This window comes from Phycodurus eques, chromosome 9 (assembly GCF_024500275.1).
Source record: "Phycodurus eques isolate BA_2022a chromosome 9, UOR_Pequ_1.1, whole genome shotgun sequence".
NCBI classification, from domain to species: Eukaryota; Metazoa; Chordata; class Actinopteri; order Syngnathiformes; family Syngnathidae; genus Phycodurus; species Phycodurus eques.
This window is the reverse complement of record NC_084533.1, coordinates 27,595,317-27,612,052: the sequence shown is the minus strand read 5'-3', so window position 1 is coordinate 27,612,052 and position 16,736 is coordinate 27,595,317. Positions and strand designations below refer to the sequence as shown.

Below are 16,736 nucleotides of genomic sequence, written 5' to 3'. Positions count from 1 at the left end.
CTTACAGTATACGACTTGCGGTGAACCCAGAATGTGGGTGGAAACGCAAGCACCCATAAAGACAAAATATATTTCCTCTAGGAGGCAGCACTTCATACACTACTCCATTTACTCTTCATAGAACATGATTAGCTGTTTGTCCCTTTATACTATAGGTCCCAGAAATAAAGCAGGCCAGTCCAAAGCCACAGTTTGGCACACAGATTGCGAATCCTTCTGGTAAGACCCATATTGTCCTGATATTGTTTTCCCCACAATGCAGAGAGAATTTGGTTGTAACTCATGTTCATGGCAGAAGGTGTCAAATATGGTCTGGATGTTTATGATCAACCTGATTCTCACGAGGTCCCAGTAGCTGTCAAGCGACAATTTGTACACGGTTTGGACATGCAAGTAAGTCGAATAGTAGGAGATATTTCATGCATCTTTTGACATTGCAAAACAGTTCCCTGGTGTTTTAATAACATTTCTGTGTCATGCTTTAGTGAAATTTACCCCAATGATTTAAAAAAAAAAAAAAAAAAAATTTAATAAAATAAAAAAACTCCACAATGTTGTGTGGTGACAACAGGCACTGGTAATGTTTGACTCTGCTTTAATTCTGCTGTTTTGGCTGTCTATGCTACTGTAGGTCCCAGAAATAAAACAATTGGGTCCCACCCCTGAGTTGGATGTTCAGAAACTTTTCAAGAAGAGCGTCAGTCGTATTCAAAGTCCTCCCGGTAAGCGTCTTATTGTCAGTTTTGTTGCCCCTCATAGTGAGAGAGATGATGTTCCGCTCTGCACATTCACAACAGAACACCTATCAACACTGGATTTGCATGACAATCGGGACAATTTAGCATTACCAATGGGAAACAGGAGCCAATCTGTTCCAGATTTAGACATGCAAGTGAGTATTGCCATTTTATGCTTATTGTTAAATTTCTTTAAAAAATTGGATTATGTGGCAAAGTCGTAAATGTGTGAAGTGATGTTATTGATGATGATTTGACAGGACGATGAAGAGGAAGACATTGACAGCTTGGTTAACTTTCATAAAAGTGCGATGGCTTCCAGTTCTTCAAGTTTAAGGGTAAGTTAGTAATATTTTAACGTACACTTCCTTTTGATCTGTTCTGGTTAGCTGTACTGTGAACCCCCGCCTAGTCACGGTCCACTTTGTTTTTTCCTGTGGCGCCCTATCCTACTGTAATGCTCTAAGATGGTACCAAAGCCCTGACTAATGGGAAAGTAGTAATCTGTGCCAAGGAGGTATAGCGGTACCTTGAGATACAATTGACCCGACTGCACTTTTTCGAGATGAGAATTGTCGTTCAGATTTTTTATTTTTTATTTTTTTTGCTTTGACTTCCAAGCAAAAATGTGAGATTCAAGCGTTGTATGGTGGCAGTGAACTCAACTCTCCTTACAATCAGCAGTTTGGCAGATAGTGAACTCTTAAAAAAAAAAAAAAAAAAAAAAAGAGGCTTTGACCTGTTCATCACCACTCCAAGTTGAGTTTGTCAAATTAAACAGAACAAAGACGATTACATGTGTATTTAAGACCACCACATAGGTTTGCCTTAATAGTCTGTTTAGCTTAATGCTAACAAAAAACACAACCCCTATTCCAATGAAGTTGGTACGTTGTGTTAAACCTAAATAAAAACAGAATACAATGATTTGCCAATCATGTTTAACCTATATTTAATTGAATACACTACAAAGACAAGATATTCAATGTTCAAACTGATAAACTTTGTTTTTAGCAAATAATCATGAGCTTGGAATTTTATGGCTGGAACACGTTGCAAAAAAGCTGGGACAGGGTCATGTTTACCACTGTGTTGCATCACCTTTTCTTTTTACAACATTCAATAAACGTTTGGGAACTGAGGACATTCATTGTTGAAGCTTTGTAGGTGGAATTCTTTCCCATTCTTGCTCGATGTACAGCTTCAGCTGTTCAACAGTCCGGGGTCTCCGTTGTCGTCTTTTACGCTTCACATTACGCCACACATTTCCAATGGGAGACAGGTCTGGACTGCAGGCAGGCCAGTCTAGTACCCGCACTCATTTACTACGAAGCCACGCTGTTGTAAGAGAATGTGGTTTGGCATTGCTGAAATAAGCAAGGGCGTCCATCAAAACTATGTTGCTTGGTTGGCAGCATATGTTTCTCCAAAACCTGTATGTACCTTTCAGCATTAATGCTGCCTTCACAGATGTGCAAGTTACCCATGCCATTGGCACTAACACAGCCCCATACCATCACATCACTTTTGAACTTTGCGTCCATAACAGTCCGGATGGTTATTTTCATCTTTGGCCCGGAGGACACGACGTCCACAATTTCCAAAAACAATTTGAAATGTGGATTCGTCGGACCACAGAACACTTTTCCACTTTGCGTCAGTCCATCTTAGATGAGCTCGGGCCCAGAGAAGCCGGCGGCGTTTCTGGGTGTTGTTGATAAATGGCTTTTGCTTTGCATAGTACAGTTTCAAGTTGCACTTAGGGATGTAGCGCCGAACCGTATTTACTGGCATTGGTTTTCTGAAGTTTTCCTAAGACCACGCGGTGATATCCTTGACACACCGATGTCGGTTTTTGATGCAGTGCCGCCCGAGGGATCGAAGGTCACTGGCATTTAATGTTGGTTTTCGGCCTTGCCGCTTACATGCAGTGATTTCTCCAGATTCTCTGAACCTTTTGATGACATTATGGACCGTAGATGATGAAATTCCTAAATTCCTTGCAATAGTACTTTGAGGAACATTGCCCTTAAACTGTTGGACTATTTTCTCACGCACTTGTTCACAAAGAGGTGAACCTCGCCTCATCTTTGCTTGTGAATGACTGAGCAATTCAGGGAAGCTCCTTTTCTACCCAATCATGGCACTCACCTGTTCCCAATTAGCCTGCTCACCTGTGGGATGTTCCAAACAAGTGTTTGATGAGCATTCTTTAACTTCTGTCTTTTTTGCCACCTGTCCCAGCGTTTTTGCAATGTGTTGCAGCCATAAAATTCTAAGTTCATGATTATTTGCTGAAAACAATCAAGTTGATCAGTTTGAACATTAAATATCTTGTCTTTGTAGTGTATTCAATTAAATATAGGTGGAACATGATTTGCAAATCATTGTATTATGTTTTTATTTGTTTAACACAACGTCCCAACTTCATTGGTGTCAGTGTCACGGTGTTATGTCCCTTTTAAGCAATGGGTATTTGAACACGAACAGTGGAGCGATACACATAAGACAATATAACAAAAGTGACAGGCATATATTCTTGAGCCTTTCCAAAAAAAAATGCAGAATATTACTGCATCTTACCGAGTCAGCTCTGAAACTCTGAAAAAGTGACTCCCTGTGTATGCTGCGGTTGTTGACATAAACGTTTGAACAACATTTTAGCAAGTTCAGGTTCCAATGATCATGTCAGCAACCCGCAGCATACACAGAGAGTCCGCAAACCTGTTTTCCAGGTTTGGTCACCTGATGTACGTAACCATCGCGGGGGTAGGTGCGATGTTAATTTTGGTTACCGGCAGAGGGTGATATTGCCATGCCCAGAGTTTGCTGGTGAATGATGATGAATTATTCTGTTTCATTCTCATTCCACGAACGCAATAACCAGACAACCGTATTCTGATTTCATGGTGGCGCCTACAACATATTCTTGCAAAAAAAAATAAAAAAAAATATTTAAAATGTGGGTTTACCTTAGCTTTAAAGCTGAACTCATGCATAAAGTCTTAAAGGCGTATCTGTCCAAATCCAATATTTGGTGTCACTAACTTAACTCAGCAAGACCAGGAATTACCTCACAAAACCTGAACTCCTCGCAGAGCACGAGCATGACGAGCATTTACAGTGACTCTGGAGACAATTACAGCGTGGACGTGAGAGGGGAGGTGGTCTTCACCATGTTCTACGACGAGCCCACCCAGAGCCTGCAGGTCTTAATTAAGGAGTGCCGCAAGCTGGCCTATGGCGATACGCTACGGCAGTTTTCCAACCCGTAAGTATGACAGTGTTTTCCATTTCATCCCGTGAGCCACAACCATTGCACTGCTCGTGTTCAAACATTTGAGATGGCTGCGAAACGTACACTTTTTCTCTTCTGTACACACTCGGCGGAGATAAGCGGCCGCTGGCTGTGTGCTTAAGTGCACGGGGAAATTGAATGTCAACAAACGCGTCCAGAAATGCAGTCATGTGAGAAAAGTTAGCATGGAGAAAACAGAGCTGTTTCTTATCGTTTCTCAGTTACGTCAAATGTTACCTCCTCCCCGACAAATCTCGTCAGAGCAAGAGGAAGACCACCATCAAGAGGCACACCTGCGACCCAGTCTACGAAGAAACTTTCAAGGTACTCTTCAGACGAACGCCTCCTGTTCTGTGGGTTTTATGGACTCATTGCCTGGCTGGCAATGCGACTCCTCATCACACCTACGGAGGCCTTAGGACGACGATTGATTTACAGTAGCTCTTGTCAGTGTTGACTCAGGTCCTGACTCCCAGTGGAGAGTCTGTTTGAATTGGGCCGTATAACCAAAGTGCTCAGATGGACATTGGCTAGACCTACTGTATTTCCCCCGCTATATTCCAGTTGGCCTAATGCGGCCACGCTAGTTTGCAGATTATTTTGTGTGGAATGTATCTACTTATCTGTCAGGGAAATATCAAATTTTTTTGTTGTTCGGCATTTTTGAAGTCGCCTATTCGTGGATTTTACTTTTTTGGTATTCCCTGAAAAACGGACCTATTAATCTATTATAATCTAGCGAGCCCCTGTTAAGACAATGAAAGCATTTTCACTCATGGAGGTAGCACTTCATACTGTATATGGCAAACGCACGCATCCAACTGTCAACTTCAAGTAATCAACGATGTGCTGCTAATTGGAAGCTTGTGCTGATTTGTGCGTCCAACAAAACACATTGCGGCTCTGCTTACCTTTGGACTTTGATGTGACAACAGGGGCCGTCGCACCAATGGAGGATGTGGGTGTTTTCTGCGTGATAGTGCCCTCGGATGCAATTGTCCCATTCATTGTCTCCTCCACAATTAGTACTCCATTCGGCGGAATCAGCTGCTAACTCGAAGCATGCTGATATCGGTGTGGCATCACGGCCATCTCAGCAGCAACCCTTTCCTGGGAGAGGTCGAGATCGCTCTGGACTGCTGCGACCTGGACTCCCCGCACGAGGAATGCATGCCCCTCATGACAAAGGTCAACAAGGACCAACTGTTCTAATTTCGAAAAGAAAATCTGTATTTTACCACTGCGTAGCCCTGAGTTTTCTTTTTTTTTCTCCCCCCCCCCTCCTTCGGTCTTGTGTATTCTGCGGGGCAAATTTGACCTATTTTGATGTTTGACAGCCATAAAAATACCCTAAATGTAATTATTTTACCCTGAAATTTGACGACTTCCTGTTAATGATATTTATAAAAAAAAATAAAAAATTTGTATAGGTGCTACAAAGTAGCACTTTGGTACTGAGGCTCTTCTCAGTCACAATCGAGAGGTCTCCTATAATAGATTTGAGTTACCAGTGTGTTAAATCAAGGACAGTGGTGGTAATGGTTGAAATCTTGAAACTTAACCTCCCTTTTGGGGGGGGAAGGGACACAGAAACTTGCTTCAAACAGTACTGAGAACTGTCTGTATATTCGCCACATTAGCATATGTTTGCATAGGACCTGTTGGTCTTGGAAGGGAATTTCAAAAGCATAAAACAACATCAGAATGATTATCATACATGCTAAACATAAGGATCAGAAGTTATACAGAGGTTTAGTAGATTTTTATCCAAAATGAATGGTGAAAAACAATGTTCCCATTTCTAAGCAACTAGTAATCATCCATTTTGTCATACTCCTTCATCTTCAGTTCATAATTTTTTTTGTGAGGCTATCCTTGGCCAGTGTCATAATAGAAATGAAAAGTATGGAATGGTTAATTCCTAATCCAAATCAGCTTTCATCATGTAAAGAAATGTACTCGTTTCCCTTCAAGGCTCCGTGCTGCATACCAGCGTCGGCCTTCACTCATTTCAAAGGAGAGATGGTGATCTCCTTGAAGTTCGTCACACCTAAAGCCCCCCGGGTGCAGAAATTCAAAGGTGACGCTGCGGGCAAAGCTGATTTATGGCCATGCTGGCCGCTCTTAAACTCAAGATTCTCGCTCCCCCTCCAGGCAAAAAGGTAGTGGAGGCGGAAAGCGGGGAGCTCCACGTCTTGATTAAGGAGGCAAAGAATTTGATGGCCATGAAGGGAGGAGGAGGGACATCTGATAGCTTTGTAAAGGGGTGCGATAGAAACACGACTCTGAGCCATTCCTATGATGACAATTGTCTCCCCCCCCAACCTTTTTTATTTATTTATTTATTTTTGCTGTGCCTTTTCAGCTACTTGTTCCCGTCTAAATCAAAGACGACTAAGAGAAAGACGCCCGTCATGAAGAAGAACCTGAATCCTCACTACAACCACACGTTTGTGTACAAGGAGCTGTCGCTGGAGCAGCTGACGTGCATGTGTCTGGAACTGACCGTGTGGGACAGAGAGCCCATGTTGAGCAATGAATTCCTCGGAGGAGTGCGCCTCAGCTGTGGCAAAGGTAAAACGCTGGCCATTCAGCCAATTGGACTTGTTGTACAGGTTCTTTTGAATCGATTAGAATAGTGTGGATAACTGAATTTTGTGTCAGTCGTTTAATTTTAAAAAAAAAATAATAAAATACAAAAAGTGAGACTCATATTTTATATCGTTTGACCACAAAATGATTCCTTGGTGTCAAGGAACTAAAGTGGACCCCTCAATCGGCGTGGTTGGGGACCGAGCCCAACCCCAAATAGCAAAAATCCGGACATAATTGAAGCCCCTTGAATAAAAATATTTTGAAAAGAAAAACCGTATCACGTTAAGAAATACAGGGTTGCCACAAATAACGGGGATAGGTTCCTCCCCAAAACTCCACCATTTGGTTAGTTTGCTAATACCGAACCATGAAAATGCAGGGTCCGCTATATGTTGAAATAAGCTGAGGATCTTATCAACCTTTTTGGGGCGCATCAATTTGTCATAGATTTCCACTGTTATAAGAACACAAGATTGAGCTTTCACAAATTATCTTAATTTTAAAGTGCACCAATTTGACCTTTTGTAAACTTCAGAATGCACATGTCTGATTATTCAGTGTCGCAGTACGTTTTGCACCACTTGTTGTTCTTTAAAAAGCCTATTCACGGCAAAATTCACAACGCAGGTGTTTGAACCATGAATGTATTTTTTGTGCTCGTGAAATGTCATTTTCACTACAATTTAACAACCTGCCACCCCTTTCCCCCCCTCAGGCAGTGTCAAAATGGGAAACGATGAAGTTGGGATGGATTCGGTTGGAGAAGAGGTCAGCCTGTGGCAGAAGATGATGCAGTACCCCGACTCATGGGCAGAGGGCACTCTTCCCTTGCGTACCACCATGAGGAAGAAGAAGAAGGGCAAATGAGGACGCTGGGATCTTTTGCGAGAGAAAAAAAATGTTGGGTCAGAAACAATTTGATTGTGTGCAATTATGTTTATTTTGCAAGAACAGAAACTCGCCTAGCGACAGGACGGGACATGCAGCCGATTGGCTGTGAGGAGGCTTTGGCTTCCCACTCATTGGGCTCGAGTTTTGACATGTTTCTGATGACAAATGTGCCAAAGATTACTCAAATGTGGGATTATTTTAGGAACACTCTCACTTGCTTTGTTTTTAAACCGCAACCACACAGAAAGTGTCAAAAGGTTGTGATGGTGTAAAGCAATTTATATTGTAATCTGCACAACCAATTGCGCTCATCTATTTTATATAGCGATTGCTGTTTGTTACCAATATAGAAACTATTTGTACAAGGGTTGTAAAGTCTTTGTTGGAAACAAGTTGCAGATGGATGAGATTTTTAACCCGTGGTTACTTCGAAGTTGCCTCGACTATCCTATTCAGCCAATAAACATTGACCAAACATTTATGGATTATTTTTGTTGTATCTCGACTTGAGAACTTGATTTGATCTCATCTGACCTCCACATGACCTTGTCTACTGTCTACACTGCGCCTCACACCGATAATGTTCCATTTGCGTTGTTTAAGTCGAATTTTGAAGGGAAGTGACGTCGCTGTAATTTTAACGGCTCGACTTTAAGAATCCCTCAGAATTTAGGCCCATAAGCGCATGTTAGTGGATATTTATAACTGAAACTTGTCAACTGATCGTAGAAGAGTTCCCCGAGTAGCAGATGAGGGAAAGGAGGAGATAGATTGAGAAATACAGTAATCAAGAATACTGTTTTACTCTAATTTGAAGGGTTTTGTACCGTTTTGCTTGGTTTTTTTTGTTTGTTTTTCTTTACCAGATTTTCTATAGGCATTACAACATAAAAGCGTTTCCCCAAGAGGCCTTTTTTATTTTTTTAAATTCATTCCTTGCAGAAAAAAAATTCTATTTCACCTGATTTTCTAAATCTTTGCGACGTCGTACTTGGGTTGACGTGGCCGCTCCAACTTGACTTTGCATTTTTACAGCGTGTCATCATTGGGAACTCTTGTCAAGTTGCTAAGTGAAGCAGAAGGACTTGATGAAGTCAAGGGCGTTAAAGCAAAAAAAAAAAACCATTTAAGTTCGATGAAAGTGAAGTGTGGGGGGGCCAAAACGCTTTCTTTACATTCTATTTTGTTATTGCTGTATGCTTTTATACATTACAATATTGTGCAGTGCTATTTTGTTGGAGAAAAAAATGTATACAAAATTCTGGGGTGTTTTTGGAAGGCTAAAATGGATTAATGGCATTTCCGATGTAGGTGGAGAAACTTGATTTGGGATAGGAGTGTTTTGAGTATGCAAGTACTGCAGATGTGTGTTGTGCTCTATTTCGTTAAGTGACTTCTATTGATGATGAGCACGAAGCACTTTAGCGTGGGAGGTCAGAACCGTGTACCTTTCCTCCTGCCCCACGCCCATCCGGCCCTTTCTCAGCACTCTCCTCATTTTCATGACCCGATGAGCATGTCACTTTGTCAGTCTCTCTCTCTCTCTCTCTCTCTCTCTCTATTTCCTGACTTTAGGAATCACAGAAGTCCCTGTGGAGCTCGAGCTTCTCCCGCTCGTCTTCGTCCAGCACGAAACTGTCGATGTAGGAGAAGAGCTCCTCCGACGCCAGGGGGTTGATGAAGCGCTCCCGATCCAGCCCCAGCTTGTCCACCAGAACCATGCTGAAGTACTGCCGGGAGATTCGGAATGTGAGCCTGCGGGGGGAAAATCGTTCAAATCCGACGGAATCCGATATTAGGCACCGAGTCAGACGTGGGATTAGTGTGTGTGAGTGTGTCTGCCGTGGGCTCGATGAGAGCATTTTCCAGTCTGGAAAAGTGAGTCGTGCCGCCACGCAAATTGGATTGGCTGGTGGAAAGTCTATATACAGTATTTGCCTCTACTTGGCTGAATAAGTGATTCTGTTCATCCAGTGGGTACGGAATGTATTCAGACCCCCTTAAATTGTTCACTCTTTGTTATATTGCACCATTTGCTAAAATCAAGTTCATTTCCTCAATGTGTACACAAAAGAACGCAATTGTTTTTGCTGATTTATTAAAAAAAGAAATACTGAAATATCACGGCTTTAAGTAGTCAGACCCTTTGCTCAGTATTTAGTACAACCACCCTTTTATTTCAACAATTCTTGTTTCGTTTTTTTTTTTTTTCTGTCAATATGGGGTGCTGTGTGTACATTAATGAGGGAAAAAATGAACTTAAATGATCTTAGCAAATGGCTGCAATATAACAAAGAGTGAAAGATTGAAGTGGGTCTGAATACATTCCGTACCGACTGTATATGCCCCGTCTTTGGAGCCATTACTGCTAGAATGTTTAAAGTTGAATGTTACTAGGGTTAACACAATTTTCTAATTAAAAAATATATATATATATACACATGTAATTATACAGGGTGAATATAAGGACCAACCTGTGCTGTGAATAGCAAAAGTCTGCAAGTAATTGATGACCCCCCCCCCAAAAAAAAACTGTTTTTAATTGGCTATAGATGCCACAAGATGGTGACAAAGCATTTTCTTCCTAATAGACAAGGCTATGGCCTGACTAAATGAAGTTCCTCCCTTCACCTCAACATTCTGCCACAAGATGGCGCCAACGCACAATGTAGCGAGTGAGAGCGCAAATATGTGCGTGTATTCACGTTACTGAGTGTACACTTCGGCAGTACGATACTTCCAAAGGCGGAGTTATTCGAATCCAGTCGGAGTTTCTCTCGACTTTACCTCAACTCGTCGATGACCGCCGAGGTCAAGTTGTTCTCCTTGATGCGTCCCGTCTCGCGCGGCGACGAGCCCAGCAGCTCGATGAGCGTCACGTGGCGCAGTTGTAATCCGCAGTCTGCTTTCTGCGGAAAGATTGAATGGATTGCATGCCTTTCGGGGTTATCTGCAGCCAAGGACGTTCACCTCACTTGTAACATGACGTTCTGCAGGTGGTACTCCGGGTCGGTGATGTCGGGCGCGGACAGGATGAGAAGGCGCCTCTTCTGGAAAAACTGACGCAGCAGAGCCGACGCCGTTTTCACATCCGACTCGATCGCCATGGCTAAAACACACGAGGTTGATGACAAAATAACGGATGGATGAATGTAATAACCCTGATAGCATGTACAGTGGACCCCCCCGCTATTCGCGGGGGATATGGACTGGGAGAGACTATAGAAATAATGTTTTGAAATAGAAAAACACAAGTAAGCGGGGTTCAACTGTACTTGGTACTCACGAGCGCACTCCGCAGGGCCGTCGCTCCAGCTGCCGTCAAACTGGCAAACCCGACTGGCCGCGCCCCTGCGCTCGTACCCGCCGTCGCAGAGGTGGACGCACGCGGCGCCGTAGTTGGTGACGTCGGAGGAGCAGGCGAGCGAGCCGTGCATCGGGGGGGGCAGGGCGGGGCATCTCCTGACTGGAAGGAAGGGGGACACGGCGGGCTGCTTTTATAATTCACTGACGCCCGAATTCTCACATTTCGCCGAATTGGCCCTTTACTAAAAATAACGTATATTATTATATGCATCGATGGCAGCTCGGTGTTCAACTAAACGGGCCCAGTTGAGTTGAGTTCTTCGATTCGTCGTCGCAGCCCTAATTGAACGCACCCAAAAATGACGAGCATAAAACGTATAGAAAACCCTCTCGGCATTGGAGTGTGGATGTGCTTTAAGCGCGTCGTCTGCTCACCTTCGACCCGAATGATAAACTTGCAGGCAGCTCTGTTTCTGGCTTGATCGTAGACTTTGTAGCGGATGATGTTGGCTCCCTCCTTAAAGTCAGTGCCGGGCTCCTGGCCCACGAGGATCACGCTACGGAGAGAACAAGGTTGAACTTTTCATTCCATCGCAAACAGGGAAAAAGGTCATCAAGGTTCAACAGGGACATACTCGAGTATTTTATCGGCTGTGTCTGTGGCCACCGGTGCATCCCAAGTCACTCTGGCAGTCAGTTTTGCAGGTTCCGCTACCTTGATTCTGGATCTCGGGCACCTCATTTTGGGAGGTTCTGTATCTGAAATCAGAAATAAAAGTCATTACGTAAATGTTTCTTTCCAAGATGAAGTCGCAATAGTTGATATTAAGAGACAGTTGAAATACAACCGGATGAAAGTATGACTTTGATCCTGTAATAAAACCTTTTTATTTTCTAAAAATCGATTCCACATTTATGTGATGGTGCGTCATAATCACATCAAAGCTTTTAATTGGCCCAAAGGTGGAGTCATTGTTTTAGTAGTCGTTCATTTTATTTTATTGTTGTTCCCATATGTAGGTGTGCACACACACACAAAATAATAACTTATTGTCAACAATTTTGCAGAAGTCCAAGCTGCAGCTCGCAGACCTCCATTTTGAGAACAACTGCTTTAAGGAAATGTGGACTGAGTGACTCCCGCTTTGGATTCCATTAGCAGCGTGAGAGGAAATATGTTTACTTTAGTGAAACTGAGTCCCGAGAGAGCTGCGCTTGTGAAGTTTAAAAAAAAAAAAAAAAAAAAAAAAAACACCACAAGTCAGCAAAGCAGATGGACTGAGTTTAGTTCCATTTTACGGCAGCAGATTGAAGCTATCAAAAGTCGTGAAATTCCTCATCCCTCACAGTGCACTTTTGTGTCTCTTATGGACAGATTTTTCAGCTACCAGTACTTTACTTGAGTACTTTATTTTTCTGATGACTTTTTACTTTTACTCCCACCTTTTGATTACAAAAAAAAAAAGTCAAAGCAAAATCTCTGCCTTCAAAGCTTCACAGTCATCACTTTTCCGCTTGGACCAATATTACTGCAGCCTCACGCACCACTCCATGTTGAAATACGTTGCCAGCGATGGCGTGTGTAAAAGAATGAGTGGTCAAAGTTTGGGATCATTTCGCACGCTATCTATGTGTGTACTGCAAAGCGGAAATAAGCAACGTAACACAACACGCGGACTGGCTAACGTTTGGCTAATGACCGCGAGGCAGCCGCGAGCTTGGGCTCACAACGGCCAACTCTCCGCTCGCGTGCGCCGACTCCCACGTCATTCACCAGGTCAGGCCCCGCCTTTGGAAAAACACATTCACTGCCATTGACGGCTTGAGAAGTCAAATATCCATGTTGACTGGGAAAGCTGGCAGTGACTGAGTTAAACCCACACACACTAAAAGTCACAGACATGAATTATCGTGTGGAACGTGAGCATGGCGACCCTAAGTGGACAACAAGAATACCTGCGCCTCAGATGCACATTTTCTTGTTCACAATTGGGCTAATAGGTAGAATAATTGATTCTAAAAAATATTCGATACCAGCAGCCCTAAGTTCAACCGCAGTTGAGATCTGGACTTACTGCACAGTATAATTGCCAGTAAAAACTTTACTTTTGTACTTTAAGTACATTTCAGAATCTGTACTTTTTTTTTTTTTTTTTTTTTTACTTTTACTTAAATACACAATTTAAATCAATACATCTACTTTTAAAAAATATATATTTTCTTTTTTTTTTTTTTTTTTTTAATTTATTTATTTTTAAAACACGTCTGCACTTCTACTTAAGTACAGAGCTTGAGTCATTTTGCCCCGTGCTCGCGTAGAGTACCTGAACAAATGGGCTGCACGCCGCTCCACGTCCCGCCATGCCGGCACGTGCGGCTGTGCTCCCCCTCGATGCGGCGGCCGGGCGTGCAGGTGAAGTCGCACCTGGAGTCCGCCACGAAGCCCTGCGTGCACGTGTATCTGCCGTGCGGAATGAGCGGCAACACGCTGCATCGCATCTCTGCAAAAAACATCGACATCGCTTTGAAGCTGGGATGATACGATGTTCGGTCACGGAAAAGCTGAGGCTTGGAGCAATCGTTTTGAAACGTTTTTACAGTTTAGGGCCACCCTTCAGTGTATGGTGACCGCACTCCTGGCCACCGCCTGGCTCCGCCCCTTATGTGACGTCAAGTCAAGTTGAGCTAGCGTGTTGTTTAGGCTAGTACGCTAGCTAGTACGATTGATGATCCTCATGTGAAGGTGGTTTGTTTGTGTTGTTTATGTAACTTAGGTTCACGGTTGTGTACGTGCTAGCTTGCGCGGTGTTGATGCTTTATGATCCTCCGTACTGTGATATCTTAAGGGTGACTTCCACTCACTGCGGCAGACAGCGGTGCCGGACCAGCGGCGGTCGGCGAGGCACTGGATGGAGCTCCGGCCTATCAGGCGGTAGCCTCGGTCGCAGCTCATGTTGCAGCGGGTGCCCTGCGTGGTCCGATACGCTCGGCCTCGGGGGGAGTGGCAGGACAGCTCGCCGTTGACGAGGCGCGGCGCGTGGCACCAGTGAAGTTCTGACGGCACAGAGAAGCCGTGTTTAACGTGTAGGTACAATATACTGTAAACCGCAGGTGTCCAACTGGTGGCCGGGGAGCCAGATCCGAGCCGCCGCGTCATTTTACGTGGCCCGTGAATGCGAATCATATGCGCCGACTTCATGTTTCTTGCGAAAATATCAAAATTGCAAATTGTTTTCACTTGTAACAATGTTGCAATATTGCAAGCCTTTTTTGTTACCGTTCCTCCTTGTAAATTTCATTCTAGTTGAACATTTTCAAAACGAGTTGTCCATCATTGTTTTCATTTGTAATTATATGAGGTGAGAATTCATTTAGACGGGTTCAGAGTCATAACGGGAAGTCATAACCACAATGTGGCCCATGACAAAAAACGAGTTTGACACCCCGGCGTACACGCAAACATATAGATCAGCTCTTCTTTGTGCATAAACGGAAGATACTTACTCTATAATAAATAAGGGTATTATATCATTATCTTCCTCTTTTGTAATAAATTACCAGTCCTGGGCGATTATTACAGGTAAGGTGTTTATTAGGGAGGAGTCCTTTATTGGCACTAATGCACATTTATAATAAATACATTGTTATGGATGGTCTAAGGGCAGTGAGTCTCAAAGGGTGGTACGCGAGAGACTATTATTCGTTTTTAATTCTACTTTCATATTGCGACTACTCGAGGCGACTGCGTCATTTGCATACATACGGGTGTAGTCTAGGCGGAGTGCGTCGTCAGCGTCCACGACGTCATCGTTGCCGCCGCCCTCCTCGGCGGTCCCACGCACAGCTGCAACCAGGGAAACAGAAACATGCGGAAAAGGCCGCTAACGAACCCATAATAAAACTCGGGTCGAGATGATTCCAGGGGACGATGCGGTTCCTTGGCCACGGACACTTTTTCTGACATTTACTGGTCTGATGATGCAGAGGATTCTCGGTTGCACAAGCTTCCTTTAGCAGAAGTTCAGTAACGTTCCAGCATTTACACATATGGAATTGCTATCGCTGACTGCTTAAACAGACGAGCAGCATGTAAAAAAAGAAATAAAAAAGAAATAAAACAAAAATGTTTTTCCCCTCATTGCACCTTTTAACACAAAGCGATCAAAAACACGAGCCGCTGAGAACTGGAGCGGCCTAACCCTTATTTTTGTTTTTCCAAATGAATACTGGTCCAATCGATGTTTAGTTCCGATTTTGACCGACAGGGGGCAGTCCATTGTTGCACTCAGCACTTTGTCCTGACTGATGAGTGCGACACTGGGCCAACATCCCGGAAAGTGAGCTTCAGAGTCAGAAAGTAAGCTCGGGCGCCAATGCATCTGCACGTTGGTTAGTGTCAGTGAACGTTGTTTATCAACATGAAATCGATTGATTTGACACGTTTGGACGTAGACCACGATTGCACGAAACTGGTTTTTTGTTGTTGTTGTTGTTGTTGTTGTCGCCCCCCCCCCCCCCCCCAAATCCCAGTGTGTTTTTTTTTTGTTTTTTTTTCCCCCCCCTTCTTTCAGGCAATCTAGATCACACTGAATGGGATCCAACCGGTGGAACTAAGATGCTGACAGCAGCTCAGTCCTCGAATGCACCTCTCGCAAAGTCCAAAGTGAAAACGAAAGCATGTTTCTGCTTCTCTCCCAATGCAGCTACTAGTTTCCAGTGGAGTCTAGTTCAACCCTCACATTTAATATTTTGTGTAAATGCCCAATAGGAGAGTTTCATGACTTCATAGCATTTGTGTAAAGTGGAAGTGCGCATATTTCTTTTGTCCACGTGTGACGTGACCTCCGTTTGTACCAGCATGTTATTTAGGCCACAATGCGAGCTAGTATTCGTGATGGGCCTCGTGAGAAGGTGATGTGTTTAATGTTGATGAATTTAACTACTTTATGTAACATGGGTTCATGATTGTGTACATACAGTGCCTTATTTCCTAACTTGGAATCGATGACTTATTTCAGGGCTGGGACTGAAATAACTTCATTCTTCAAGGCATTTGAGACACTTGACTTTCAGCCGGTCAATGTGAGCTCAGGAGCTTCACTGGAGGATTAAATGGAGATTTTTTTTTGTTGCACACTTGGCCCACTACCCCTGTGTAATTAACTGGAGGACACGCCGTCAAAGTGAGGGGTCAGCACATTCAGAAGCACCGGAGAATCAACACAAAAGCGTGCACACGTGCATTCTCTGTAGCGCTTGTTCTCTTTAGGGTCGCAGGTGATCTTAAAGTCGACCCCTGAGCCTAGATTTGAACCAGGGACCTCTTGACTCTGAGGCAGACATGCAAACCACTTACCCACAGTGCTGCCAACAAAATGCTTCATTTATTCTTTTTTTTTTTTTTTTTTTAAACCATGTGCACTGGATTATTGCTGAAATGCTGAGGAATCCCAGCTGTTGTTTTCCTGAAATTGGAGTGGGTTCCTAAAAACGTTTCGCTACATCTGTATGTAATGCAGATGTTATTCATAAAGGGGAAGACTAAGACATTTGTCCGACTTTTCTGAGAGAGATCATGCCTGCCCATATTCACAGACTCGCCACTATCCCTCATAAAAGGTTCAATGACTCACCTGTGACATATAAAAAGAGCAAGAAGAGCACCAGGCTCCCGGGCATAGTCAAAAGTCTGGTCGGGCAAAAGGATGGCAGCAGGAGGGGGAAAAAAGTTGTGCGCAGCTTCTTGTTAACGTCCCGAGTCAGACTCTCCCAAAAATGTCGACACTCCACAAAACCTTGACAAATTACACTAAAACCACTTTTAAAAAGCCCCGCTGGTTTTTCTCCGGTGAGAAATTGCAGCTTTTTGTTTGTCTTGTCTCAGGAGCTCAGCTCAAAGCTCTTCGTCA

General features: G+C 43.6%; 2 protein-coding genes across 12 annotated transcripts in view; one reads left to right on the top strand and one right to left on the bottom strand.

Annotated features, from left to right (window-relative positions):
• The window catches only part of sytl4 (synaptotagmin-like 4), a 22,866-nt gene extending 14,857 nt beyond the window's left edge, over positions 1-8,009 (top strand). For 6 of the 9 annotated variants that reach the window (XM_061685704.1, XM_061685709.1, XM_061685708.1 and 3 more), the window contains 12 exons: positions 156-219; positions 296-393; positions 632-722; positions 798-892; positions 998-1,075; positions 3,836-4,008; positions 4,257-4,359; positions 5,062-5,223; positions 6,010-6,115; positions 6,190-6,301; positions 6,401-6,609; positions 7,346-8,009. In XM_061685704.1, the coding sequence (XP_061541688.1) occupies positions 156-219; positions 296-393; positions 632-722; positions 798-892; positions 998-1,075; positions 3,836-4,008; positions 4,257-4,359; positions 5,062-5,223; positions 6,010-6,115; positions 6,190-6,301; positions 6,401-6,609; positions 7,346-7,497 (1,443 nt within the window). In that variant the 3' untranslated portion in view covers positions 7,498-8,009. Of the gene's footprint in view, positions 1-155; positions 220-295; positions 394-631; positions 723-797; positions 893-997; positions 1,076-3,835; positions 4,009-4,256; positions 4,360-5,061; positions 5,224-6,009; positions 6,116-6,189; positions 6,302-6,400; positions 6,610-7,345 lie in introns of those variants that run through there. The other 3 variants (XM_061685703.1, XM_061685707.1, XM_061685710.1) reach the window with 3 other exon arrangements.
• Positions 7,295-16,736, bottom strand: srpx2 (sushi-repeat containing protein X-linked 2). Of its 3 annotated transcripts, none has more exons than XM_061685711.1 (10): positions 16,461-16,736; positions 14,591-14,671; positions 13,690-13,881; positions 13,152-13,328; positions 11,463-11,586; positions 11,263-11,384; positions 10,808-10,987; positions 10,497-10,630; positions 10,309-10,430; positions 7,295-9,276 (listed from the first exon to the last, which is right to left on the bottom strand). In XM_061685711.1, exons 1-10 carry the CDS (start codon positions 16,504-16,506, stop codon positions 9,093-9,095), a joined length of 1,362 nt encoding a protein of 453 aa, XP_061541695.1. In that variant the 5' UTR covers positions 16,507-16,736; the 3' UTR covers positions 7,295-9,092. The 3 variants fall into 3 exon arrangements, with proteins under 3 accessions (XP_061541695.1, XP_061541696.1, XP_061541697.1); XM_061685712.1 differs by having other exon boundaries at positions 7,295-9,251; XM_061685713.1 differs by lacking the exon at positions 16,461-16,736 and having other exon boundaries at positions 14,587-14,841.

What these genes read in the sequence shown, in the direction of transcription:
- srpx2 (XM_061685711.1), bottom strand. Translation starts at nt 16,506, where the DNA reads ATGCCCGGGAGCCTGGTGCTCTTCTTGCTCTTTTTATATGTCACAG. An exon ending in CGGCACCGCTGTCTGCCGCA is followed by an intron (nt 13,329 to 13,689) that starts GTGAGTGGAAGT and finishes TGTTTTTTGCAG; the next exon opens with AGATGCGATGCAGCGTGTTG. An exon ending in ACAGCCGATAAAATACTCGA is followed by an intron (nt 11,385 to 11,462) that starts GTATGTCCCTGT and finishes TTCTCTCCGTAG; the next exon opens with CGTGATCCTCGTGGGCCAGG.